Here is a 22,950-nt window from a genome sequence, read left to right as displayed (position 1 = left end):
TTAAAGACATGCACCACAGTGACCGGAGAGGAGGCTTTAATGTGACCAAGAAACTGTATAGCTGAGACATTTTAATCTTCTATAGGTGTTCAACAGGTTAGAGATAGGAGCCTTAGGACTCTTTTTCTTGCATTTTGTCAACTTGAGCACAACTGAGAAGGCCATTTGGACATGGGCCCAGTACTACTGTGCACTTTCTATTTACCTCATGCTGGCACTTACGTACTAGAAGGAAGACTGTGACAGGTCAGAATGGACTGGGAATGAGCAGCCATGGTTCAAATCCCATCTTAAGCCTGGCAAGACATCTGACCTTAAAGTTACTCTCCACAGAGTTCCAGAGGCATCTTCCAAAAATGTAAAACAGATCCCACTGTTGCTTTACTTAAAACTTTTCAAAGGTTTCCCAAGGTACTGTAACTACCATTTAATCTAAATTCTACAAACCCTGTACAATCTGGTTCCTCTGAATGCTCCAATTTCACTTTCTTCCTCTTTAGCTCACTACATTGAGCATCAACAGCTTATTCTTTCAGTTCCACAAATGTGCCAGAGCCTTTGTAAGGCAAGCCTTAGGGCCGAGATAACTCTTTTCTCCCACTTTTCACCCACTTAGCTTTATTTGTATTCTTCAAGTTTTGTCTTAAATCTCACCTTCACAGAGGTCCTTTCCTGACCACCCTCAGTTTTCACCCTCTTGTATAATACCCAATAAATTCTTTCACAGTAAAACTTGGTGGTGCTCTGTGTATTTATTTATAAGGATATTTTATTAACACCTCACATGCAGAGACACAGTAAGCTATGTGAAGGCGGGAACCAATCAGCTCTATCCATCAAACTCCCAGGGCCTCCCACAGGCCTGGATGTTAGCAAGTACTGCCAGTGTTTGCTGAGTGAACCAAGATCTTGGCTAAGTCTCTTCACTTCTGTCCCCTATGAAATTTTATTACTTCAATTATTTCCTCATGTGCAAAGCAATGGATTGGACAAGGAGTTCCTAAAAACCCTCTAGAATTCAAAAGAAAAGAGTGGTAAAAAGGTAAAGAATGAATGTCAACAGGAAGAATGGATGATGCTCCTTGGCCTACAACCAGGTGACATCTGATAAACCTGCATTGCTGAAAATATAAAGTAAAAATGATTAAGACATCTCACCTACTGAGTGAGTATCAGAGCTTAGCCTCGCCTGCCTCAAACACATGCATAGCATTGCACTAGTCTACAGTTGGGCATTGAACACAAATATTTTATAATCAAGTGTTGACTATCTCATGCACACACCTGGATGGACATTTTGTAGATGTAAGATGGAACACCCTGAACAGAATATCCAAAAGGCACTAGAAACAGTACGCTGTAGAGTACAGGAACACTTGCTCATGGGATCATATGACTAACTGGTAGCCCCACTGCCTAGCATCAGGAGAGAATATCATCCCATATGTCACAAGTCCAGAAAAAGACTCAAATGTAAAGGATGAGTTCTGCTGCATGTGTATCAGTTTTGTGACATTGTAAAGCTGAAAAATAGTAAGTGGCACCACTATAAGTCAGAAACCATGTATTTATAACTGAGAGGAAGAACAAAGTTCCAACTGGCTTTCATAAAGTTTGTAGAAGAAACAAAGAGAGAGAAAGAGAGAAAGAAAGAAGAAAGAAAGACAGAAAGAAAGAAAGAGGAAAGAGGGAGCAACTTTACTTCCTATTAATTTAAAAGCTATGTCAGCACTATGTACAAAATGTGCAAACATATCAGGAAATGTTATTTAGATGAGCATGATGGAGAAAACTTAATGCCAGCCTTTAAAAAATGAGGAGCCATCACAAGCTGTGATCTCTGATGAGTAAGAGCAACGAGAGGAAGTGTTTTCCCTTCTCAAGTAATAAGTTAATTATAGAAGCATTATAGAATCTCTTTTACTGTAAGCCCTTAAAAGCCAGAATGAAGCTTAATAGCTTAAAAGTATTTGGATAAAGCCCAGCAGACCATCAGGAGGCCAGTAGAAATGGTGTTTAGTCCTAAAAATTTTGTTTTTGGATTTTGCTTAAGACTGTGTAATGGAAACCTTTGGATCTGGTCACAAGTTCAGGACAATCCTCCTCCAACCAACTCTAAGTCAGAGGACATTAATATCTCCATTACAGTGAAATAGTTTTCAGAAATATTAAAAATTTAGGTTTATAGCATTATACGCGCTTCCTTCTTAATGCATCAAGAAAGATTTAATGGTAGGCCCATGCTAATCTTTGGAAATGGTGTGAGTGTGTCCCTCAAGGGTTCATGTGTTGAAGTTTAATCTCTATTGTGAAATTCTAAAGGCAGAAACTTAAATCTGACTATGGTCTTTAGAAGCGGGACCTTTGGGAAGTAATTAGGATTAGATAAGGTCCTCAAGGTGGTGCCCCCGTGTCTGGTGGCTGAGTAAGGAGATAGACTGACTAGTGAATACAGACACACATGTGCACTCTCTGCCACTGCTGTAAAATACCCCGTGCTCCCTCAGTGCTCTGCCAGAAGAAAGGCCATCTCTATATACAGACCCCTGCCAAAATAAAATCTCTTTTTGGTATAAATTAGCCTGCCTCATGTATTTTGCTGTGGTAAAACAATGGAATAACACAATCTATTAGTCCATTATCTTCCATAATTGGGAAATCAAGATGAGCATATGATGGTACTACAAGACATCTTTAGCAATCATTCTCTCGGATAAAAACAGTCATGATTTCTTTAATGGCAGCCACTAGTATGGCAAGTCACTGTGGAGTGTTGCCTCAATATAATCAGTGAATTAGAGGGTAGTGAAAATAAGGACCTAATTTATTTAACATCCAAATTAATCCATGAATACCTTTAATTCGATTCAGGAATCCTTTGGGAGGGGATAGGGTTTGTGATCACCAGATTAAAAAGACCTTATTCTAAGAGACTCTTGCTGCTTTTAATATTTGTATGGATTAGAAAACAGCTTATTGAGAAGGTTTCACTATGAGGACCACTATTATGAAGATGCACTTTCGAATAGCTACATGTAGATATCAAGGTACTCAGTGTTGACCCTATTTTATATCAATACGAGTAAGTTTACAGCAGCTCAGGAAAAAACAAAATACTTCTAAAAACAAAAACATCAAAGGCCTATAGTAAGAAACTGGCAGGTTTTGAACTTTCTCTACCAACTGAAAATTCCCAGGGTGCTAAGCAGATGGCCATCAGCAGATGGAGATGGGATTTAGATAAAAATCATAATGATGGGTCAGACATTTTACTTATTTTTTTATGAAATGTTATAAATATATTTTATAAATTCAACATAATTACTGATTTTTTTTTTTTTTTTTTAGGAGAAAACTGAAGCCGAGACAGGGGAGGTGACTTAACCATGACCATAAAGTTGTTAAAATGGTAGGAGGTAAGTTCAATCAGTGGATTTAGTAAACTCACTTTCTTCCTGCCTTCCAAATATTTATTGAGTCTCCATTCTGTGTGAAGCATGATGCAGGAGTCATACCTTTTGCCTTTGGGTCCAGAACACTTTCTATTAAACCAATGGAAGATTCCCTGCTTGCTGTAGTTAGAGCGCAGGAGAGAGGCCACAGTGGACAGGTGATTACCGCCATTCTTGGGGTGCTGCATGTTCTTGCCCAGAGCACCTCCATAGGTAAAGCTCTTGAGTATAGGAGCTCTTTTATTTCTGCACCGTCAAATGCTGATGAAAGAATATCTCACAATGGAAACGGGTTTTCCAGCAAGCTCTATGCTCTCCAGGTAAGGACTTCGTCGAGCTGACTATTTTTCTTATAGTTCCCATGCTAATTCTAAACAAAGACCAACAATTTTGTAATAGCCACTGCAAACTGTTATCAGATAAGCAGCTGAAAAAATATGCCTTTCCCCTTTTCAGGTGCTCTTTATTTCTCATTGATTGAGTCTCAAGATTCACCAGCATATAGTGTAAACAAATTTTCTGTGAATCATATGAATATATGGGCATCAGATTCTCTAGCCCCCAAATATTTTCCTTCTAATTTTACCATCCACGTTGACTAACCAGTTCTTTTGTCATGGCCTCCCCAGTCAAAACAAAACGTAACCATGTCCCCAATATTCCTGGCCTGACTTTTTGAATCCTTAAACCACCTCATTTATGGGAAACCAATTATAATTGGGTGGAGAGTTTTGTTTTTCTCAATATTATTCACCAGAGGTAGGGACAAAAAGAAAACAGTTGTAGTGGAAAGTTTGTGCCAACTCAAGAACTCTAGGCTTTCTCATGCCCAGCCCAACAGCACTCAGCCAAGCACACCAAGCAGCGCACCTCCCACAGCCTGATGAACAGAACATCCAAGAGCTATCCTAACAGACACACAAACACACACATCCTCAACAGACCAGAATTTATGTAGCACCTCTCAGGGACAGTCTGTGAAATAGCAAACATTTTGGAGAAGTAAATCAACCCTCTGAGGACTCTAAATAAAATTCCTGGCTTCACAACCTATTCTACTTTTCAAATTTCCACTCTCCACTTCCACCTTGAGTAGTGCTACCATGTAATCTGGAGAGGCCATATTTCAGAGACTCCTGGGTCCTCAGGACTGGCAAGCATATTAAGTACTTAACCACGTACCAGTTATTTTATTAATTCTTTTAAATACAGTACCTCAGTTCTTTCTTACAACAACCCTATGAGGTAGGTTTTATTTATCATTCAGAAAACCAAGGCATAGAGAGGTTAAATTTCCAGGACATACTAGCCAGCAAGAGTCAGAATGTGGAGGTTGACCAAGAGGTAGCATTATTCCCATTTGATGGCTAAGGACATTCTGTTTCAAAAAGGGAAGAGTCATGAATGAGACCCAGAGACTGCATCACCACATGCCCACCGTCAAGTTAAACTAGGGACAGTTCACCAAATTTGCTCCCAGCAACAACTCAGTGATCCTTTCCTACTTCCTTGTATTTATTTTAGACTAATACTTAGGAAAGGACCTTAAATCTCAGATTCTGTTCCAAGTTCAGGGCTCTTCATACCCATTTGAGGTTAAGTATATTACACAAAGTTAACCAGTCCATTCTGTCCTTGATTCATTTCAGACGGCCTGCTCATGGGCTCAGAAAACCTAGGATAAACTTCTGGATCATTCATAATCAGGAAAGATCTACTGTTCTACCTTCTTCCTGTCCTAGGACACACTTACAAGAAGCTCAAAGGGTGAGGAGATCTCCAAATTCACTCATGAAAGGAATAACAGAAAGTTAACAAAAAAATGTTGTTCCCAAGCCTGTCTGAAACCTATGGATTTCCAGTCTCTACCAAGTCAACCTTTGGATCCATTGGGTCTGAGTTGGCAGCCAAAGAATAGTTTTTGTTTGTTTTAAACAAAGCAGCCAAGATGACTCAGATAAATCATCAGCTAGGTTAGGGGCCACTAACCCAAGACATTAAACGGCTTCCCAGACTGTTTTTGTGTCTTTAGCATAAAATATTTTCAAATTGATCTAACTTTTAAAAAGTATATTAATGGCAGCAAAAACAATGAAGACCTTCCTATATTCCAAGTTACCAGGGATTTCTCTACTTTTCTCGAACATCTTCAAAGAGTGGTCTACACCAACTCTCCCCTTTACCCTATCCCATTCAACCCTCACCCAGCCATCCTGCATAAGCCTTGGTCCTTCTCCACCACCCACTCTTGGATGAATAGAACAGTCCACGCCCATCTCCCCTCCTTGCCAGACTAACTACACTTCTTGCCATCCTCAAAGCCCTCCAGTGCCCCCTCAGCTGGTTGCCTTCAGAGTAAAAACATAAACAAATCAAACAAAAACAAACCAAACCCAAACTGACATACATGATCCATTCCTATATGGCTGAATGCTGCTCTATTTTCCAATGCTCATTCCCTCTTAAACAAGGATCCATTCTGGCAACTCATTTTCAGATTTCAAAATATGCACTTGCTACAAATGTCTCATCTGGAAATTTCCATTCACATTGTAAGACTCAGATCAGAGCGCAAGGCCTGAGTCACGTGCCCCAGTTTACTTTTATCATTTTTTAACCTAGCACCCTACTGTCTGTTTTGACTTTTCTCCCCCACTCCCCTCCCACCAATGTACACATACACACGACTAGGTTTTAAACTCTCTATAGGCAAAAGCTTTGTCTTCATTACTTTGGTGTCTGGCACAGGAACTACATGCAATTGCCAGCCGAGAGAAGCTTTTTATAAAGGAGAGTGGGGAAGGAGTCAGGGTTGTTTCTGGGTCTCAAGCTTAGGCAAGCAGCAAAACAAAACTGCTCATAACCGATATATGGAGCACAGGCCAAAAGGAGGTCTGGGTGAGTGCAGGGATTCTAGGTTTGGTTTAGATGTTAAGATTTTCAAGTGTCAGCAGGCAAAACATAGCAATAGAGAAACATGTCTTGTCTTTATTGATCTATTATAGGGAGGCCTTTAGACTTGGAGTCAGGACCCATAATATTTAGCCATGTCAATTACAAGAATTTGGTATTTCACTGTAGGTGATCAGTTGACTTCTCTGGCCTGTTTCTCATCTATAAAATGATGTTGACACTTGTCTTTGGTATCTATGGCAAGAATAACATGAATGTATAAAATCAATTATGACATATAAAGAGGCACAAGAATGGTTACCTTGTATACATAGTGTGTTTGGACTCATCACAGGGAGTTTCCTATGAATGTTGAAGACTATTACTCATCTGTAGAGCCTGTGTCACTCTATATACTGGGATCTTTATGTGTGCAGATTTGCTGTTAAGCTAAGAAAATCAGGTGCTACTTTATAACAAATCAAAATCACAGCCCCCCCCCATCCCCAGTGAGATCCTTCAGAAGTCTTGATTACTTCACCATAAAAATGGAGAAACAAAAGCATAAAGAAAATTCTAGCTCCTTTCATTCTAACATTCCATAAGGACCTACTGTGTACCTGCTATGGGCAAAAACCTGGATTGGGCACTTGATATACAAAGGAGCAAACAGAAAGTAGCACAAAGTCTAGCAGATGTCCAGCATGAAAAAAATCAACATGCTATAATAAGAATATGTCTATATGCAGCAAAGTCACCCAAAGGAATGGTAGCTGAGCCAACACAACTCTGAAGGGTGGAAAAGGGGAGGAAGGATTCACTGTGTAACCAGGATGGAGGTGCCAGTGACCAGGACTGGGGACCCAGATTGGGGAGGTCAGAGGCAAGTTTGTTTTCTGTTTGATTTTTGAAGTTACAATAAGATAATCAAAGAGAGATAAACTGAAGGTGGTTGTTTAGTAAATAAATTCATCAATGGGCCAGGGCTGTAGCTAGAGATTTGAGATTTGGCAGCACGTACAGAAACTGGGGTGTGGGTTAACCTGAGAACTTTCAGGAGGGTGACGATTAGTGAGGGTGTATAGGGGTATCTACCCTGAGAAAGAGACAGAGGAAAAGCAGCCCTGGAAGAAAGACAAAAAGATCTGAGAAGAGGCTAAGTAGCAGAAAGTAATTTTACAGAGACCAAAGGATGACAGTTGCAAAAATGAGGTTTATATGTCAATGGCTACAAAGAAGTCAAGTACAATTGTAGAGGAGTCACTTTAAATTCTACCCAGGATTTTTTTTTTTTTTTTTGCAATACCATGGAGCTACATCCCCAGCCTTCTTTATTCTGTATTTTGAGACAAAGTCTGACTAAGTTGCTAAGGATGACTTTGAACTTGCCATCTTCCTGCCTCAGCTTCTTGAGTTGCTAGGATCATAGGTGTGTGCCACTGTGCCTGAAAGCATCTTACATACAGTGATAAACTGGGAAAATCTAAGTGTTAAACTGAATTGGACTGGTAATTCAACAATATTATACAATCATCACCAAATGATATAAGAAAATGTAAAAATGTATATATGAGTTATGTGTGCGCATACATACATTTTTAAGTTAAAAATCATCTCTAGTCATTATGATCTCATATGCTAAAAATATTTCATATAATATACTCTAGCACATTCTCTTCATTATGATCCTATGTATGTAAATATATATCAGTATATGGCTTTTAAAATATTCTGAAATTGGGGCTGGGATTGTGGCTCAGTGGTAGAGCGCTTGCCTAACTGGGTTCAATCTTCAGCATCACATTAAAAAAATATAAATAAAGTTACAAAAAATTCTGAAATCAATAAAATAGGGTTGTTGTGAGGAACTGTAAGCAGACTAGACTCTGAACTAGTAACTTGAGGGGGGAAGTCAGGGTTAAAAAAGGACCTTCTGTTTTTTACTTGATCTTGTTCATGTACATATACACATAAATAGATGAAAATAAACCAAATCATAGGAGTAGAAGAATTGAGAAACTGAATAGTTTTTTAGATGTTATATAAGTAATTACCACATCTTTTATGAAACTAATGCAATTGTGCAGCTGGGGTAATTGGGCATAAAAAAGAACCAGAGATTCCTAGTTTGGCTGAGTGTTGTTCTTTTATTTTAGATACAGCATGGTTCTTTTTTTTCTTCCTTACTAGGAAAATTTGCCAATTCTTATTTAACAGATCATTTTCAATAAACAAATGCTTCTTGACTTACAATGGAGCTCTGTCCTGATTAACCCACTGTGAGTTAAGAGTATTGTTAAGTAGAAAAATGCATTTAATACACTTAACCTACTGTACATCCTAGCTAAGGAACATAGTACAGTGTGGAGTCTTAGTTGTCTCCCCTCCTGATTGAGGTGACTAACCGGGAGCTGCAGCTATCTCCCTGCCCAGCATCATGAGTGGGTGTCAAACCTCACCTTGCTATCCTGGAAAAAGATCGACATTCAAATATATTTTCTAATGAATGAGTTTTGCCTTTGTACCAGTATCAGTCAAACCATTGTAAATTGAGCACCATGTGTATTTTTTAAAAAACTATTTTTATGTTGTAGTTGGACACAACACCATTATTTTATTTATTTATTTTTATGTGGTGCTAAGGATCGAACTCTGGGCCTCACACATCCTAGGCGAGCGCTCTACCACTGAGCCACAACCCCAGCCCGAGGACCATGTGCATTTTACAGAAGGGAGAACAGTGATTACTCACCACAGAAGTGCTGAAGCTACTGAAAGTCTATAGCCTTTGGGGCCCACCTGTACCTCCTGTAGCATTTACCTCTGTAACGTGACTTCTAAATGCCCCTTACACCCCATGAATCCTATATCTCAATGAAGACTGCAACGTTACCAAGATCGAAGTTTATAACTTCAAATACTCTTTAAAAAATCAAACACAATAAAGAAAGTCCAGACACTTTTTCTTTCAGCAAGAAAGACTAACTCCCACTTCCACTCTCACCTCAATTGCATAACTCAAGAGAGCAAGAGGCAACTTTCCTTGGACTCTTCAAATAAACTCTCTTTAGGGATCAGGCCACGTACAAGAAAATAGCTCAGCAGGAATTTTAAAGAAAAAAAAAAGAGAGAGAGAGAGACAGAGTGAGAAATGAGGGATAAAAGCAGGAGAGAGACTGAGCAAAACATTACCAGCACCATAATATAACACATGCACTGTCAAACTTTAGTTACTTGAATGGAATCAGGGACAAGGAGTCAATTTAGAAAGTAGAGATCTGGCAGGGGTGGTTTTAAGAAAAAGATTGCACATGTGTGTTGGATGGATGAACACATGACCTAGTTTTGGATAAATGAATCTAAGAATGGTTTATAATTTATGTGAGTCTGTTTCCAGCTAGTCTGAACAGCAATCTGAAACTGTGTTATCAATTAGGGGCCCATTGATGGATTATATACAGTCTGAAAGAGCCTGAGGCTGGACATCTTACAGATGTAAATATCGGACATGTGATAGCCCAGGAGCACATTAACTCTGCTCTGAAAAGAGGGTATGCGCTGTAGGAGGAGGAAAAGGGGGAACTCTGAGGTCACCCTTCACCACCTACCACTCCTCTCATATTACAAATAACTACTCAAGAATGTGGACTTTGGGAGTCAGCCGCTGCCTGCTAGAGCGACACACGACTTCAAAAGCAAATCAGTTCTTAAATACCTAAATATTGCCAAAGGCTGCTTGTAAATCTAGCTGTGTCAACTGTGCCGAGAACAACTCTTGGTAGGCAGTAGGTTACACTTGAGTCATGCTCTTAGAAATGTCAAAATTCAAGATCTAGTCTCTATGTTCTACTTACCCCTGTCATCTTCACTCTAGTTTTCAAATCCTCTTAACTCTCCCTTAACAACAAACACTGCACTTCATAGAGATTCTTCTACTTTTTCAGTGCTGGGGATTGACCTCGGGTCTCATGCAAGCTGGACAAGCACTCTACTGGTGAATCGTACCCCAGATCTTGTAGGGGTTCTTGATCATTTGTGCAGCTAAGTTTTACTCTAAATCTTAGTAACAGAATGTAACTGTAGTTCAGCTAATAGGTCTTTAATTCTTAGCTCATGATATTGCTTCTTGATTTTCCAAGAAAACAGAATTACTAAAGCAGGAATGTCCCCAGTTTCCAGGTATTATGACACTACACCTATCATCCTCTGGGCATCTCTAATCACTGACTTTTCCTTCCCTCTAGCCATGATGCAACCATCTCTCACTTCATCGAGGAGAAGGCTCCTGTATCATTAACTTTTCTCTGCTGGATCATTCCCTTTATCACATGAACTTGCTCTAACTTCGTTCAATGTAAAAATACAGTCTGGACTCCCAAGGCCCTTCAGTTTTTCTTTAAGCAAAACCTCATGCAATTACTATCTTCAACGTCTCTCCTCCATTCTCAAGAGCTTAAACCCATAGCCATCAGCCTTTCATTCTATGCTGCTACTACACCCAGCACCTCTTCTCAGGCTCACCAGTGACTGTATGTTGCTAAATCCTGTGGTCATGTTTCTAACCCTCACTTACTGGGACTGCCTGACAGTCAATCTCTCCCCAAGAAAGTGTTTTGAAACACTTTCATCACTTAGCTTCAGGGAGATGTTCCTCTTGGTTCTCTCCCTAGGAGACTGACTGTCCCTTCTGATTCCTTTTGGGTTGCTTCTGAGAGTCCTCTAAGTGACAAAGTGTCCCAAGACAGTCTCTGGAGTTCTTCTCTTTTCTAACTCCAGTCATCTGCTATATGATTTTAGCAAGTTCCATCCATGATTGAGGTATTACTACTACACCTAGACATGATGAGTCCCAAATTTAAATCTCTAGCCTGATCCTGTTCCTGGACTATAGGCCTGTATAGCCAACTGTCCAAAGTCCTTTCTCCTTAGGCATCTAATAAGCATCTCACTTAACTGCCTGTATCTTGGCCTTTCTCTTATCACAGCAGGTCAAATTAAGTAGATTGCTCCCCTGCATCAAACCCTCTGATGGCCTTAAATTTTATTCAGACAAAAGCTAAAAATCCTTAAAATGGCCAGTAAGGAAAGGCTTTTGGTGGTCCAGCCCTCAACTACTTATCTGACCTAATCTTCTACTCTCCTTCATCATTCACTCCATCACAGCTTCTTGCAGTTTGGAGCACACCCAACATTCTCCTAGTTCAAGACCCTTGCATGGGATATATTTCCACCAGTTATTCTCATGACTTACAACCCCCACTTCTTCAGATCTCACCAATGAGCCCTTACATAAAACAGTAAGTCTCCTCCTGTTTCCACACCAAAACCCCAAATAACAGCATTCCCTGTCTCAACTCTGAATTATTTTTCCTTGACAGCATCTGTCTTAGTCTGCTCTGTGCTGCTACAACAGAATACCACAGCCTGAGTAACTCATTTGGTTTATTTGGCTCACAGCTCTGGAGGTGGGAAATCTGAGGTCCAGGGACAGGATCTTCTGGAGGTCTTCTTGAAGCATGGTGGAAGGCATCACATGGGTGAAAGAGAGAATGAGACCGACTTGCAGCCTCAAGCGCTTTGATAATTGGCATCACCCATTCAGCAGGGTGAAGCCTCCAGATCTGAACACCTAGCATTAGGCTCCTCTCATCAGGCTCACCTTGGGACCCAGTGGAACCACAGAGGCACTCCTCATCATCGACCTGGGCATTGACTTGTCTATTTGTTCAAAATCTACAGCTCTTAACCTCTGAATTTTGTTCTTTGTTTTGTTTATAGCTCCTGGCCTAGAATTTAACATGGAGAGGATGCTTAATCAATAACTGCTGAACACATTGTTATGTATTTATTTCCAATTGGTAGAGAAGAGGCAATAGCTTGGAAAAATTGTTTTTTCTGTATCCACTAAGAAAAAGGTATAATACTTACTAGTAATGATGCATGAATGAGTTTTGTATGTCTACAAGAGAACTGGGCTTTGGGAAATACTTTTGTCATGTTTAAGGATTTGATCCTTCAAAATAAGGAAATGGGGATGTGGCCCTGGCTGCAGAAGCCTCCAGATCCTCCAAGGTCTGGCCTACCCACTGAGGTTGGTGGCCCTGGCAGGGGAGCCTCATTCTGGACACAAGGGAACATGCACCACCCGCCTGCCCCAATTTGCCCTTTCTTATGGTCCCAATCACAGAGCCAGGAGATAACAGAGCTTTGCTAGAAACTCAGCACCAGACTGAGGATCTGTTGTCAGAGATATGTTAAGCAAGGTATTAGCTACCAAAATAGAGAACAAACATATTTGAAAGTACAGTTAGTCAGCCATATCTGTGGATTCACCCAAACTTTGATTAAAAAATATTCAGAAATAAACTGAATCTGTATTGATCAGGTAAAAAATTTTTTTTCTTGTCATCATTCCCTAACCAATAAGTATAGCAACTGTTTACTTAGTATTTACATAATACCAGGTATTATAAATAATCGGGAGCTGATTTATAATAAGCTGATTATAAAAGCCATGAATGCTTAATTAAAATAAGAAAATAAAATACACCACTGTTCCGTCACTTAAATATACCCACTAACATTAATGACTAGATCCTTCTAGATCTTGTTTGAATGAATAATGCATTGTTTTCTCTCTGTCTCCCTCTTTTTTTTTAATCAAATTATGAAAACAAGAATAAGATTTATTAACAATGTAGAGACAGACGCAGTCAGCTGAACTGGTGCTGCTTGGGAGGCAAATGTACTTGCATTTTGTATATTTCATAGGTAATCATATTACCAACAATATGATTAAATTATATTACCAATGACAAACTATTTCATATTTCATCATTTATGATAATAATCATTTTCTCCAGAAATACTATAAAGTTTCTGTGATGTTACCAGTTGTACTAAAAATATCTTTTTTTTTCCTTAGTTATAGATAATGGTAGAATGTATTTGAACACAGTATACATATATGAAGTATAACGTCCCATTCTTGTGGTTGTACATGATGTAATGCACTGTTTTCTTTATTAATTCAAATAAATAATCCCACAAGTTTGCATGAATTGCAAAAAAGAATAACTACATACAATATTAAATTACCTTGTACATTTTTGGGACACACTTAGATCTGATTCTATTAAAAGATTGCTGCTTCAACCTCAAATCTTCAGACCCAGTCACATGTCTTGTATTAATGAACTTTTTTTCAGGGAAAGAGGTAAAGTACTGAATTTGAGAACCTGGAGAATAAAGTACCAGCTCTGAGCCCGGTGTCAGTTATGAAATCTTCCACACTTGATTTTTTTTTTTTTGGCCATTCCATACTTTTATCTACTTTTTTTCTGTTATTACTGAAAAATATTCTCATTTATCTTCCTTTCTAGCAGTAAACCTTACCTGCTCCTGAAGGCTTTCAGTTTCTCTGACCAACTAAAAAATTATTGACTTCGGCTGGGGTTGTGGCTCAGTGGTAGAGCACTTGCCTAGCACGTGTGAGGCCCTGCGTTCTATCCTCAGCATCACATTAAAAAATAAGTTAAAATAAAGATATTGTGTCCAACTACAACTAAAAGAATAAATGTTAAAACAAAAATTTTTTAAAAAATTATTGACTCTACTATATACTGCCCCAGAGAATACATGCCTGGCATATTTGGATTGGACCATTTATCTAGCAGCTATAGATTTATTATCTCTAAGAAATATAAAACTTATAAGTCTTTTTTTTCCAGACCCAGTAGATTACCTGGTTTGTGTATACAGTTCCTCATGATTATATATTTCTTTCCCAAAGACTGGATGGGGCCCTACAAGTAAATGTTCTCATCCTATGGCTTCTCTCTTGGGTTCTGCATGTCTACAAAAGAACTGGGCTCTGGGAAATATATTTCTCATGTTCAAGGATTTTATCCTTCAACTTCCCAGTAATAAAGGAAAACTTAGGACCATTCTGGACTTTGGCTTCTTCCTCAGTAATATCTAAAAATTGAGGCTGGTATTATTTCTAAAATTTCTTCCAGCTCCAAAAAGGTGAAGCCTCCAGGCTCTGAGATCCATCAATCAGCAAGTGTACACAAGACAAAATGGGAGAAACATGAAGTGGAACTCCAGGACAAGAAATCAGAGACATCATGTTACTCTGACGCTGTCAGGAGCTAGATAAACATAGGTACTTAGTAGTTATTACCACTGCGTGGACTTGAGTTCCAATGAGACAGGAAGAAAGTTTAACTTGAATCTATGATATTGTATGGTAACCATTAACTGGTAGAAAACCTCTTCCATCATTCTTCCAGAAACCCCCCCAATTTAAAATTATAAATACGCAATGCAAATGAAGTCCAACAATTCTTGTTGCAAACATAAGTAGGTCTCTAAAGTAACCTTTAAAATACAAATATAAAACACACAACAAACAAGATAATGGATTGAAGAGTCTAGCAAGGTCCTTGGCACATGCCATATGTATAACTAGACAGTAGATGCCAGCTTGATTTTTTTTTCCTCTCTCTCTATTGAGGGTTAACTTATCTGAAAGAAATATCCAATTTTGGGTATGTGATAATTTTCTTCAAAATGTGAGGGAAAATTTTGAGGCAATACATGTATTCCACTTAAACTTGATAGAAAATAGTTCACCCTTATAAAACAAACAAATTACTGACCTGAATTTAAGTCTCGTCCTGGATTGAAGGCTCGGCTATTAACAGTGGTGGAAAGTCGATCACAACTGATTGTTCTAGATACATTGGTATTAAAGTTCCCATCGAATCTGAAACAAAAGTAAAGTAAGATTAACAATGCTTATTTGGGGGTTTTCTGATCTAGAAAAACCAACCAACAAAAACAATAGTTCATACTATGTACAAAAAAGTTCAGCCAATAAACAGAAGAATAGTAATTTAACATTAAAAACTTAAATATTAAAAAAAAAATTCAGGCCTGGGATGTGACTCAGCAACAGTACCAGCCTAGGATACATGAGGACCTGGATTCTATCCCCAGCCTTTAAAAACAAAACAAAATATCAATATAATATGGGAAAAACAAACATCTGTGTCTAAAAAATTTAGAAATCAAATTCAATGCTAAGGGGATTAAAAAAATAGATGACGAAATTCAGACTGACTAAAATCATGAAAATTCAGACTTGAGCTCTGGGGTTACATGTGAAACCATATACTTTAAATTATCCTATTTGAAAACAAATGAAATAGTACAAAAATAGATAGCATTGAAAGGGACATAATAAGTCTGGATCTGAAGCTCTTCTGTGTCTCTACTAAATTGTGTGACCTTGGGAAATTTAATAAATTTTTCTGAGCCTTAGTTTCCTTATCTGAAAAAAAAGAGAGATAATAAAATTTACTTTCCAAAGCTGTCAGAAAGATTAGAAATAATGTATGTCAGTTCCTCTCTCAGTACAGACACAGAACTTCTACCTGCTAGACTTTAACGCAAATAAGGCCAAGGTCTTTTTTGATTTTCAGTGTGGTAGTACAATGCTACTATCATAGGCAAAACAACAGTACAACTCTGGATCATAGCAGATCAACAATACCTATTAGTAATCAATTGCTCATTTGCTAGAGAAAACAACAATCTGAAAAAAATGTATGAGGAACATGGGCCAATAAATTTATATATAGTCATTAAGAGTATTTTTAAGCAAATCTAATCCAAATGTATCAAAAGAGATTTTAAACTTCCATGTAACTTGTTTAGGTTTCAGATGAGAGGTCTCCTGAAGTTTCTTTGAGATACTCAAAAGAACTCAAGCTTATATTAGGATTTTTTAAAACTTGGGGTAAAATGTGTAATTAATGAAATTCCATGAGCACATAACTTAGGAGAGGTGCTCTTCAAAATCAAGATCCATTTGATCTTGAACTCCATTGTCTGTTGGTCACATCTCATCATAGATATGAATGATTAAAATCACATTGGTTGAATAAACAAGGAAGCTAGAATTTCATGAAGTACGTCAGTTTTTCAACAGCAGAAGTTAAAAGTTTTGTTTTGTTTCACAGCACCTCAAAGAAGGAGATAACTGAATTTCACAGTCCTTTAGGGCTGTAGCCCATGGATAGAATACTTGCCTACCATGCATGAAGCCCTGGCTTCCACCCCCCAGCACCACAAAAACGGGAAAAACATGGAGTCCTTTACTCTAGCCTCTAGCCCAGTGCAGAATTACATCAACCTGAACTGTGACTCAAAGGACACAGTTGCTTCACCAACAAAGTTGCTCTTCCTTGGACCTGCTCCAATTTGTCTAGACGAGAAGACTGCTGCCTTAAAAGCCACAGATGGGGAGAAAAAAGAAGAGATTAACACAACAGCAGCTGCCCGTGTGTGTGTGTGTGCTGGCAAAGCAGCATCACCATAATCTCACTCCTCTTCATGTGCTAGCTAACCATGAAAAGGCAGTTTCTTTATGAAACACTTTTATAGAAGGCCAGAAAATAAATACTTTAGGCTTTGTTGGGCCATAAGGTCTGTTGCAACTATTCAACTCTGCCATTATAGTGGGAAGGCAGCCACAGAGAATATATAAAGAGTTGAGTGTGGCTGGCTTCCAATAAAACTTCATTTTCAAAAGTAGGTGGTGTGTCAGACTTGTTTCACCACCCCTGGTCTAGACCAGGGCAGGCCAAGGGAATTCTCCAAGATGATGAATAGGCACAGTCTTTGCACTGCCCAGTATAGTGTAGCCCACATGTGGCTACTAAGCACTGGAAATGTGACTAGTGTAAGTCAGACACCAAATTTCCTGTTTTATTTAATCTTTAAGATGAATAGTGACTGAAGAACAGTTGCCGTATTGGACAAGGGAAGAAGTCTAGAAGGGTCTTTTGACTGTTTACCTCCTCATCCTTCAGGGCTATGTTCACACACCAGTTCCTTAGGAAGACCTATTCTGACAGTGGGTGACTTCCCAAGCTTTTATACAGTACTTCCATATTCTCTCAAAACACAATTTTAAATTTATGGTTCTGTGTATTTTTTTTTTTAAACCCAGGGGCACTTACCACTGAGTTACTTCCCAACCCTCTTTTGTATTTTGTTTTGAGACAGGGTATTACTAAGTTGTTGAGGGAAGCCTCAAACTCGCCATCTTCCTACTTCAGCCTTTCGAGTTGCTGGGATTACAGATTGCATGGGCCACTGTGCCTGGCTTGTTTGTGTACTTTTTATAGATAGATTTTATAGATCAGGTGCTATAAATAGAAAGGTTTCCCAGGAAAGCAGACACTATATCTTGTTAGTTTTGCTCACCATTTTGTACATAATACTTAGCACTGTTCTTGTCAAAAGTAGGTGCTCCTATTAGCTGGTCTTTCATGAATATCCATGGAGCCTGGCCCTGGTTTTTGGACTCTTCTCAGGATCCAGAAATCTTAGCAAGGCAGGCATGTGACTCATTTGAATGGTTATAAATGACTGAAATTCTAGCTACTCCACAGTCACCTGGGAAGCATGCTGGAATGTGGATTCCTGGATCTATCCTTGGAGAGTTTGATTTTAGTGAGGCTGGGGTAAGGTACAGGAATTTGACTTTTGACAGCCTCTGAGAAAAAAGAAACACTCTTCCAAACCAAGATGAAGAGCCCTTTGCTTCTGCCATGAAAATTCTTTTAGAAATAAAGCAATCAAATTTCTCAGTTTTCCAGTATGCCTAAAAGAGACTAGGGACAGAGGATCTTCCAGTTTGATTTGGACTCAAAGAGGACAGAGTAGTTTTTAGGTATGTCTGCATCTCACAATCTCACCACTGAACTTTGCTATACAAATTATGAACCCCTTTCGTGGTAGAGAAAAATGGCACTAAGGGTCACATAGCAAGTCAGGGACCTAAGACAGACTTGAATCCACAACCCAACTCCTTTCCAGGGATGAGTCACACACCATTCTGTCTCATTTAAGTGATGCATAAGGGAGAACTTGCAGAAAGGGGCAACTCAGGATGGGTACTGAAAAATCATCCCAGGAAAAGTGTAGGCTTGCATAAGAGCCTTGTCTGCCTGGATGGAGCGTCCATGGCCAGGACCTCTGTGATCACCCTGGAGGCTTAGATTCCTTGGGCTTTTGTGAAATGATAACTGGTTCAGGGGAACCAAGGAGACGAGGGGAACTATTACTATGGATCACTTTACTTCCTTCACTGCGAAGATCATCTTTAAAAACATTAAAGAGAACATTTTACAACAATAAAAATGGAAGTGACTCATTAACAAAAGTCCGTGCTTAGTAAACATTTGTCAGTCATAAAAGAGTTTCATGATGTAGTACTTGTCATCAATAATCTACCCAGGGCTAGGGCTGTAGCTCAGTGGCAAAGGGCTTGCCTAGCATGCGTGAGGTAATGGGTTTGATCCTCAGCACCACATAAAAAATTAACAAAATAAAGGCATTCTGTCCATCTACGACTACAAAAATAAAATAAAATAAAAATAACCTAAGAGCCTGCTCTTCCACTAACTCCCAGCCTACACTTGTTATCACACTGGTCCCTCAACAGGTACTTCCTGTTGGATCCACCTCAGACTCTCCAGTTCCACTGCACCTGTTCTTCAAGGCTCAGCTCAACTCATCTTCCTCTCTCAAATTCCTCCCATCAGTCCAGCTGATAGTAAGTCCTTCCTCCTTCAAGCTGACGAATCTGTTTTTTAAACATATGACTTTTTTTCCCCTTAATTTTTATGTTCCTTTGGAATCGGGCTTATCATAGTATCATAGTCGTATCCATTGGACACAGGTTGTTTAGATTCTGCTTTTATCAACAAAATACAAATGAATTACTTTAGTCTATTTGGGTTGCTGTAACAGATCACCATAAACCAGGTGACTTATAAACAACCCACATTTATTTCTGGAAGATAAGAAGTCCATGATTGTGGCTTTAGTAGATTCAGTATTGGGTGAAAGCCCACTTTTTGGCTCAGAGATGACACCTTCTCACGGTTTCTTCAGTGAAAGGGGCCAGGCAGTTCCCAGAAGCCTCTTTTGTACAGACACTAATCCTACCCATGGGCTCCGCCTTTATGATCTAATCACTCCCCAAAGGCCCCTAATATTTCTCCTCAGATGATCACATTGGTGGTTAGGTTTCAACATACAAATTTTAGTGGGGGAAGGCCCGTGAATATGCAAACATTGAAAAGATTTGTTGTAAACAACAAGCAAATTATCTCAATTATTTTGCTTGACTCACCTACCAAACAAAGGTGCATTAAGTGGGGATGAGATGCCAAAAGATTTTGCTATGGAATCCCTGTTAACTGATACCCCTCCCTGCTCCAGGGAGCTCTTGAAAACTCTTGAATTCTCTCTAGAACCTTTCATGTACTTGAGTGGTCTTAGTTTCCCCCAATGGGACTGTAAGTTACTTGAGAATTTATTTTTCTCTCTTAGGTCTAACATATTGCTGGGAATGTGGGGTATGCTATAAATTTTTATTGGCTGATTGAATAATGAGAAAGGGCAGAGAGCTAAGTCACCAGAAGGCTCTGGGCATTTTGTTCAGTAATATTCATTGAACAGCTACTTAATCTCACAATAGATTGGATGGCTTTGAGTTCTCTCACGCGTACCGCACCTCAGCCACGGAACACACACCCATCCACCGGCCAAGTTCACATGAAAAACCTGGAAATAAGCCCTACTCTGCTGCTTTTCTCACTAACTGCACCACTGACCTGCCAGTCTGGTAAGGAAGTAAGTGTCAGTAGGGGCTTAAGAGATACAGAAGGAAAAGTGTGTCCAGACATAGGAGGAAAAGGTGGACCACCTAGGCTAGGAGGAGAATTCTTCCAAGCAAATGTAAAAGGGGATCATCTCTCTGCCCTTCACTCTCGCACGCTAATGCTGCTGCTCTGTCTGGATTCCAGACCCTACTTGACTCCAGCACAGGAGTGAAACACGCTTAGCCATCCTCGTTAGCTACCTCTGGGCCCTGGAGGAACAGTTGCCTCAGCCAAAAACAGGAATGTGTTTTATGCACGTGCGCCTTTGAGGAAAGTGATTTATAAAAAGCAGTATGCTGTTCACCCTGATTTGGAGACTGTGGGAAATATCAAGTTCACGCTTGAGATACTTTATAAAGCAGGTCAATGACTCTTTGGAGTAAATGAAAAGATTTCACATTGAGAAGTATATTAGTTGCCAGTCACATTTATATAATTCCAGGTTTATGAAAAGGTCAAGAACTAGTAAAAATCATAGATTATCATGTAAAATGAGGTGGCAATTCACTTTAAGAGGTTTTGTATACTTCATTCTTTATATGCATGCTTTTAAAAAAAAAAGTAATGGCAATAGAAAAATCCTATCTAAATCTCCTTTAGACCTTGGCTCTAAATACTGGAGATATTGGATTAAAACTGCTTCCTATACTTTTCATAAGAAAAAAACCAGTTCCTGAAATTCAGTTTCAAGAGAAATAACTCCATCTCTTGCCCCCTTAAGAAAAAAAGAAAAAAAAACTTCCTTCTGGATTTACTTTCATGAACAACTGATCGAAACTGCATCCCGAGGGAGAAAACAGAACTGTGACTCCCACTTTGATCTCTTCTCCATGGAGAAATTCACTCCCTGCCTGCCTTGCAAGATGTTCATTTGATTGACGTTTGCTCTGATGTGCAAACTGCTTTGAACTTCAGACATTTAATTCCCATCAGGCTGCAGTCATTTTTATTCTCCTTCAACAGGATTTACAAGCAGGAGATCAGCAAATGTAGAAGATAAAATAAATTTGCAGAAGCTTTGAATCTTACATCAAAACAGTGTTCAAGTGAGTTCCAATTGGATTTCATTCAGCCTCGATTCACAGTGTAAATCAACTTTGCAGTGGAGTCCCAGTTTAGAAAGAAAAAGATATGAAAGACACACACACACACACACACACCAGTTGGGGTTTACTTCCTGAATCTTATTTGGTCTTTGTTTAAATTTCCTAGGGAAGGTGATTTGCCGGGCAAATCACTTTGAATCCTGGATTTTTCCTTAACATTTCCAGGGAAGCCTGCCCAATTTATCACATAGCGCACAAAAACCACACCCCTGTGTGGATTTGCAAGAGTGGTGGTGAAATGCGGTATTGTTCGTGGATACGTTTTTTAAGGCAATGATTTAAAAAGCAAATCCCTGTGGATTTCTCTGAAGAGCAAGGCTTAAAGCGACTGAGTCCATATACAAAGCTAATATAATGATGGCTACTGGGGCAGGGGATATTTTTTACTTGTTTGCTTGTTTCTAATCACTGCTAAAATGCTGAGACAAGTGCAAAAGGTTAAAAAAATATCCTTTCTACTGAAAGCAAAACCTGCTATCAGTTCAGGAGTAACTGTAAAACAAACCCCACGAGGCTCTCAATGGAGTTGGTGGCTGCTGCTGTTTTAAGAACATCACATATTTTTCTGGGAAGCAAAGGAGACCAAAAGCCCTCACTGGTAGCTGCCGGAGCCTCTAAAGGAAGGTGTGGACACTAGAAACAGCTTGGCCCTAGTGACAGCCTCACAGTGTCTGGCTTGCTGTGACTTGGAGACACAGCTCTTCACCTCCATTCAATCAGATTCCCGCCTGCTCATTCTTTCTGGGAAGAGGTTGCTCTCCAAATATTTGAGCAACACCAGTTGAAAAGAATTAAACAAGAACCCCCTTATCTTCCACTTAACCACCCATGAGAATAAAGTTAAACAAAGAAAGAGCTAAGATAAAAATCAAACATCTGCACTGGCAAATATTTAAACTCTGTTTGAATGGTGGAGGAAAAGGGTAAGAGTAGGATCTCTTCAAAAAGGAACCATCCCATTTATAAAGTCAATGATATTCGACTCCCCCCCACCCCACGAGTTTACTTATTCAAACACCTAAATTAATGGGCAAACTGAAAAGCTGTCAAATAACGTGTAATCATGTTCCGAGAAATGTTTTTTCCTTCCATCTCTGCAGAGATGGGAGTGATAAGTCACATTCTTTTTGTTCTTATCAGTAATGAGGATTAAACTTTCAGGGTTCAGCAATTCAGCCAGTCTGGAAACAAGGGCTGACTTCAAATGCCCTTGGAAGGTAAGGCTTTCAGAGTAAAAAGCACCTCTCTCTCTAGCAAGGTCTCAGTATCATAGGGACAACCATATTTCTTTTTAACCATTTCCCCATCACAGTAGATCACCAAGGAGGCCCTGACTTTGTGATCTCAGGTCTTCCTTCCATACACCAACAGGTAGTATTATCTGTTTTTCACAAAAGCTTGGGAGATTGCACAGGGTGGCATCTAGGGGGAACTGGAAGTGGGTCCACAACCATGTCAAACATTTATCCCTGTCTTCCTCATCAGTAGGTTGGAATGTGGGCACAAGAATAAGAAATAAGGGCACCTTTGCAAAGAAAAAACAGGCAGGGAGTAGTGGCCTGGTGGGATCCACAAGCTCTCTTTATGCTGCTACCTAGAGCCTCTGACCACTAGTCACCTGCACTCTGGTAATGCCTCAACTCACTTTACAGATATTTATCTGGATGCTTTTCTTGCTTGGAGGACACAAAGGGAGAGAGCTCTTTGCTTCTGCCTCCTCATCTCAGGCCTAGCCCACGGTCAGACCAGGGAAGA

The 22,950-nt window shown here is 39.4% G+C and overlaps 1 protein-coding gene across 1 annotated transcript in view; it reads right to left on the bottom strand.

The window, feature by feature from the left end:
* The window catches only part of Cachd1 (cache domain containing 1), a 204,412-nt gene that overhangs the window by 62,503 nt on the left and 118,959 nt on the right, over positions 1–22,950 (bottom strand). Inside the window, exon 4 of the mRNA XM_005337719.4 lies at positions 15,008–15,114. Coding sequence (XP_005337776.2) covers positions 15,008–15,114 — 107 coding nt within the window. The remainder of the gene's footprint in view (positions 1–15,007; positions 15,115–22,950) is intronic.

The sequence above is a fragment of the Ictidomys tridecemlineatus genome, chromosome 11, assembly GCF_052094955.1.
Source record: "Ictidomys tridecemlineatus isolate mIctTri1 chromosome 11, mIctTri1.hap1, whole genome shotgun sequence".
In the NCBI taxonomy this organism is placed as follows: domain Eukaryota; kingdom Metazoa; phylum Chordata; class Mammalia; order Rodentia; family Sciuridae; genus Ictidomys; species Ictidomys tridecemlineatus.
The sequence above is the reverse complement of the archived record's forward strand: the minus strand, read 5'-3'. Positions and strand labels throughout refer to the sequence as shown.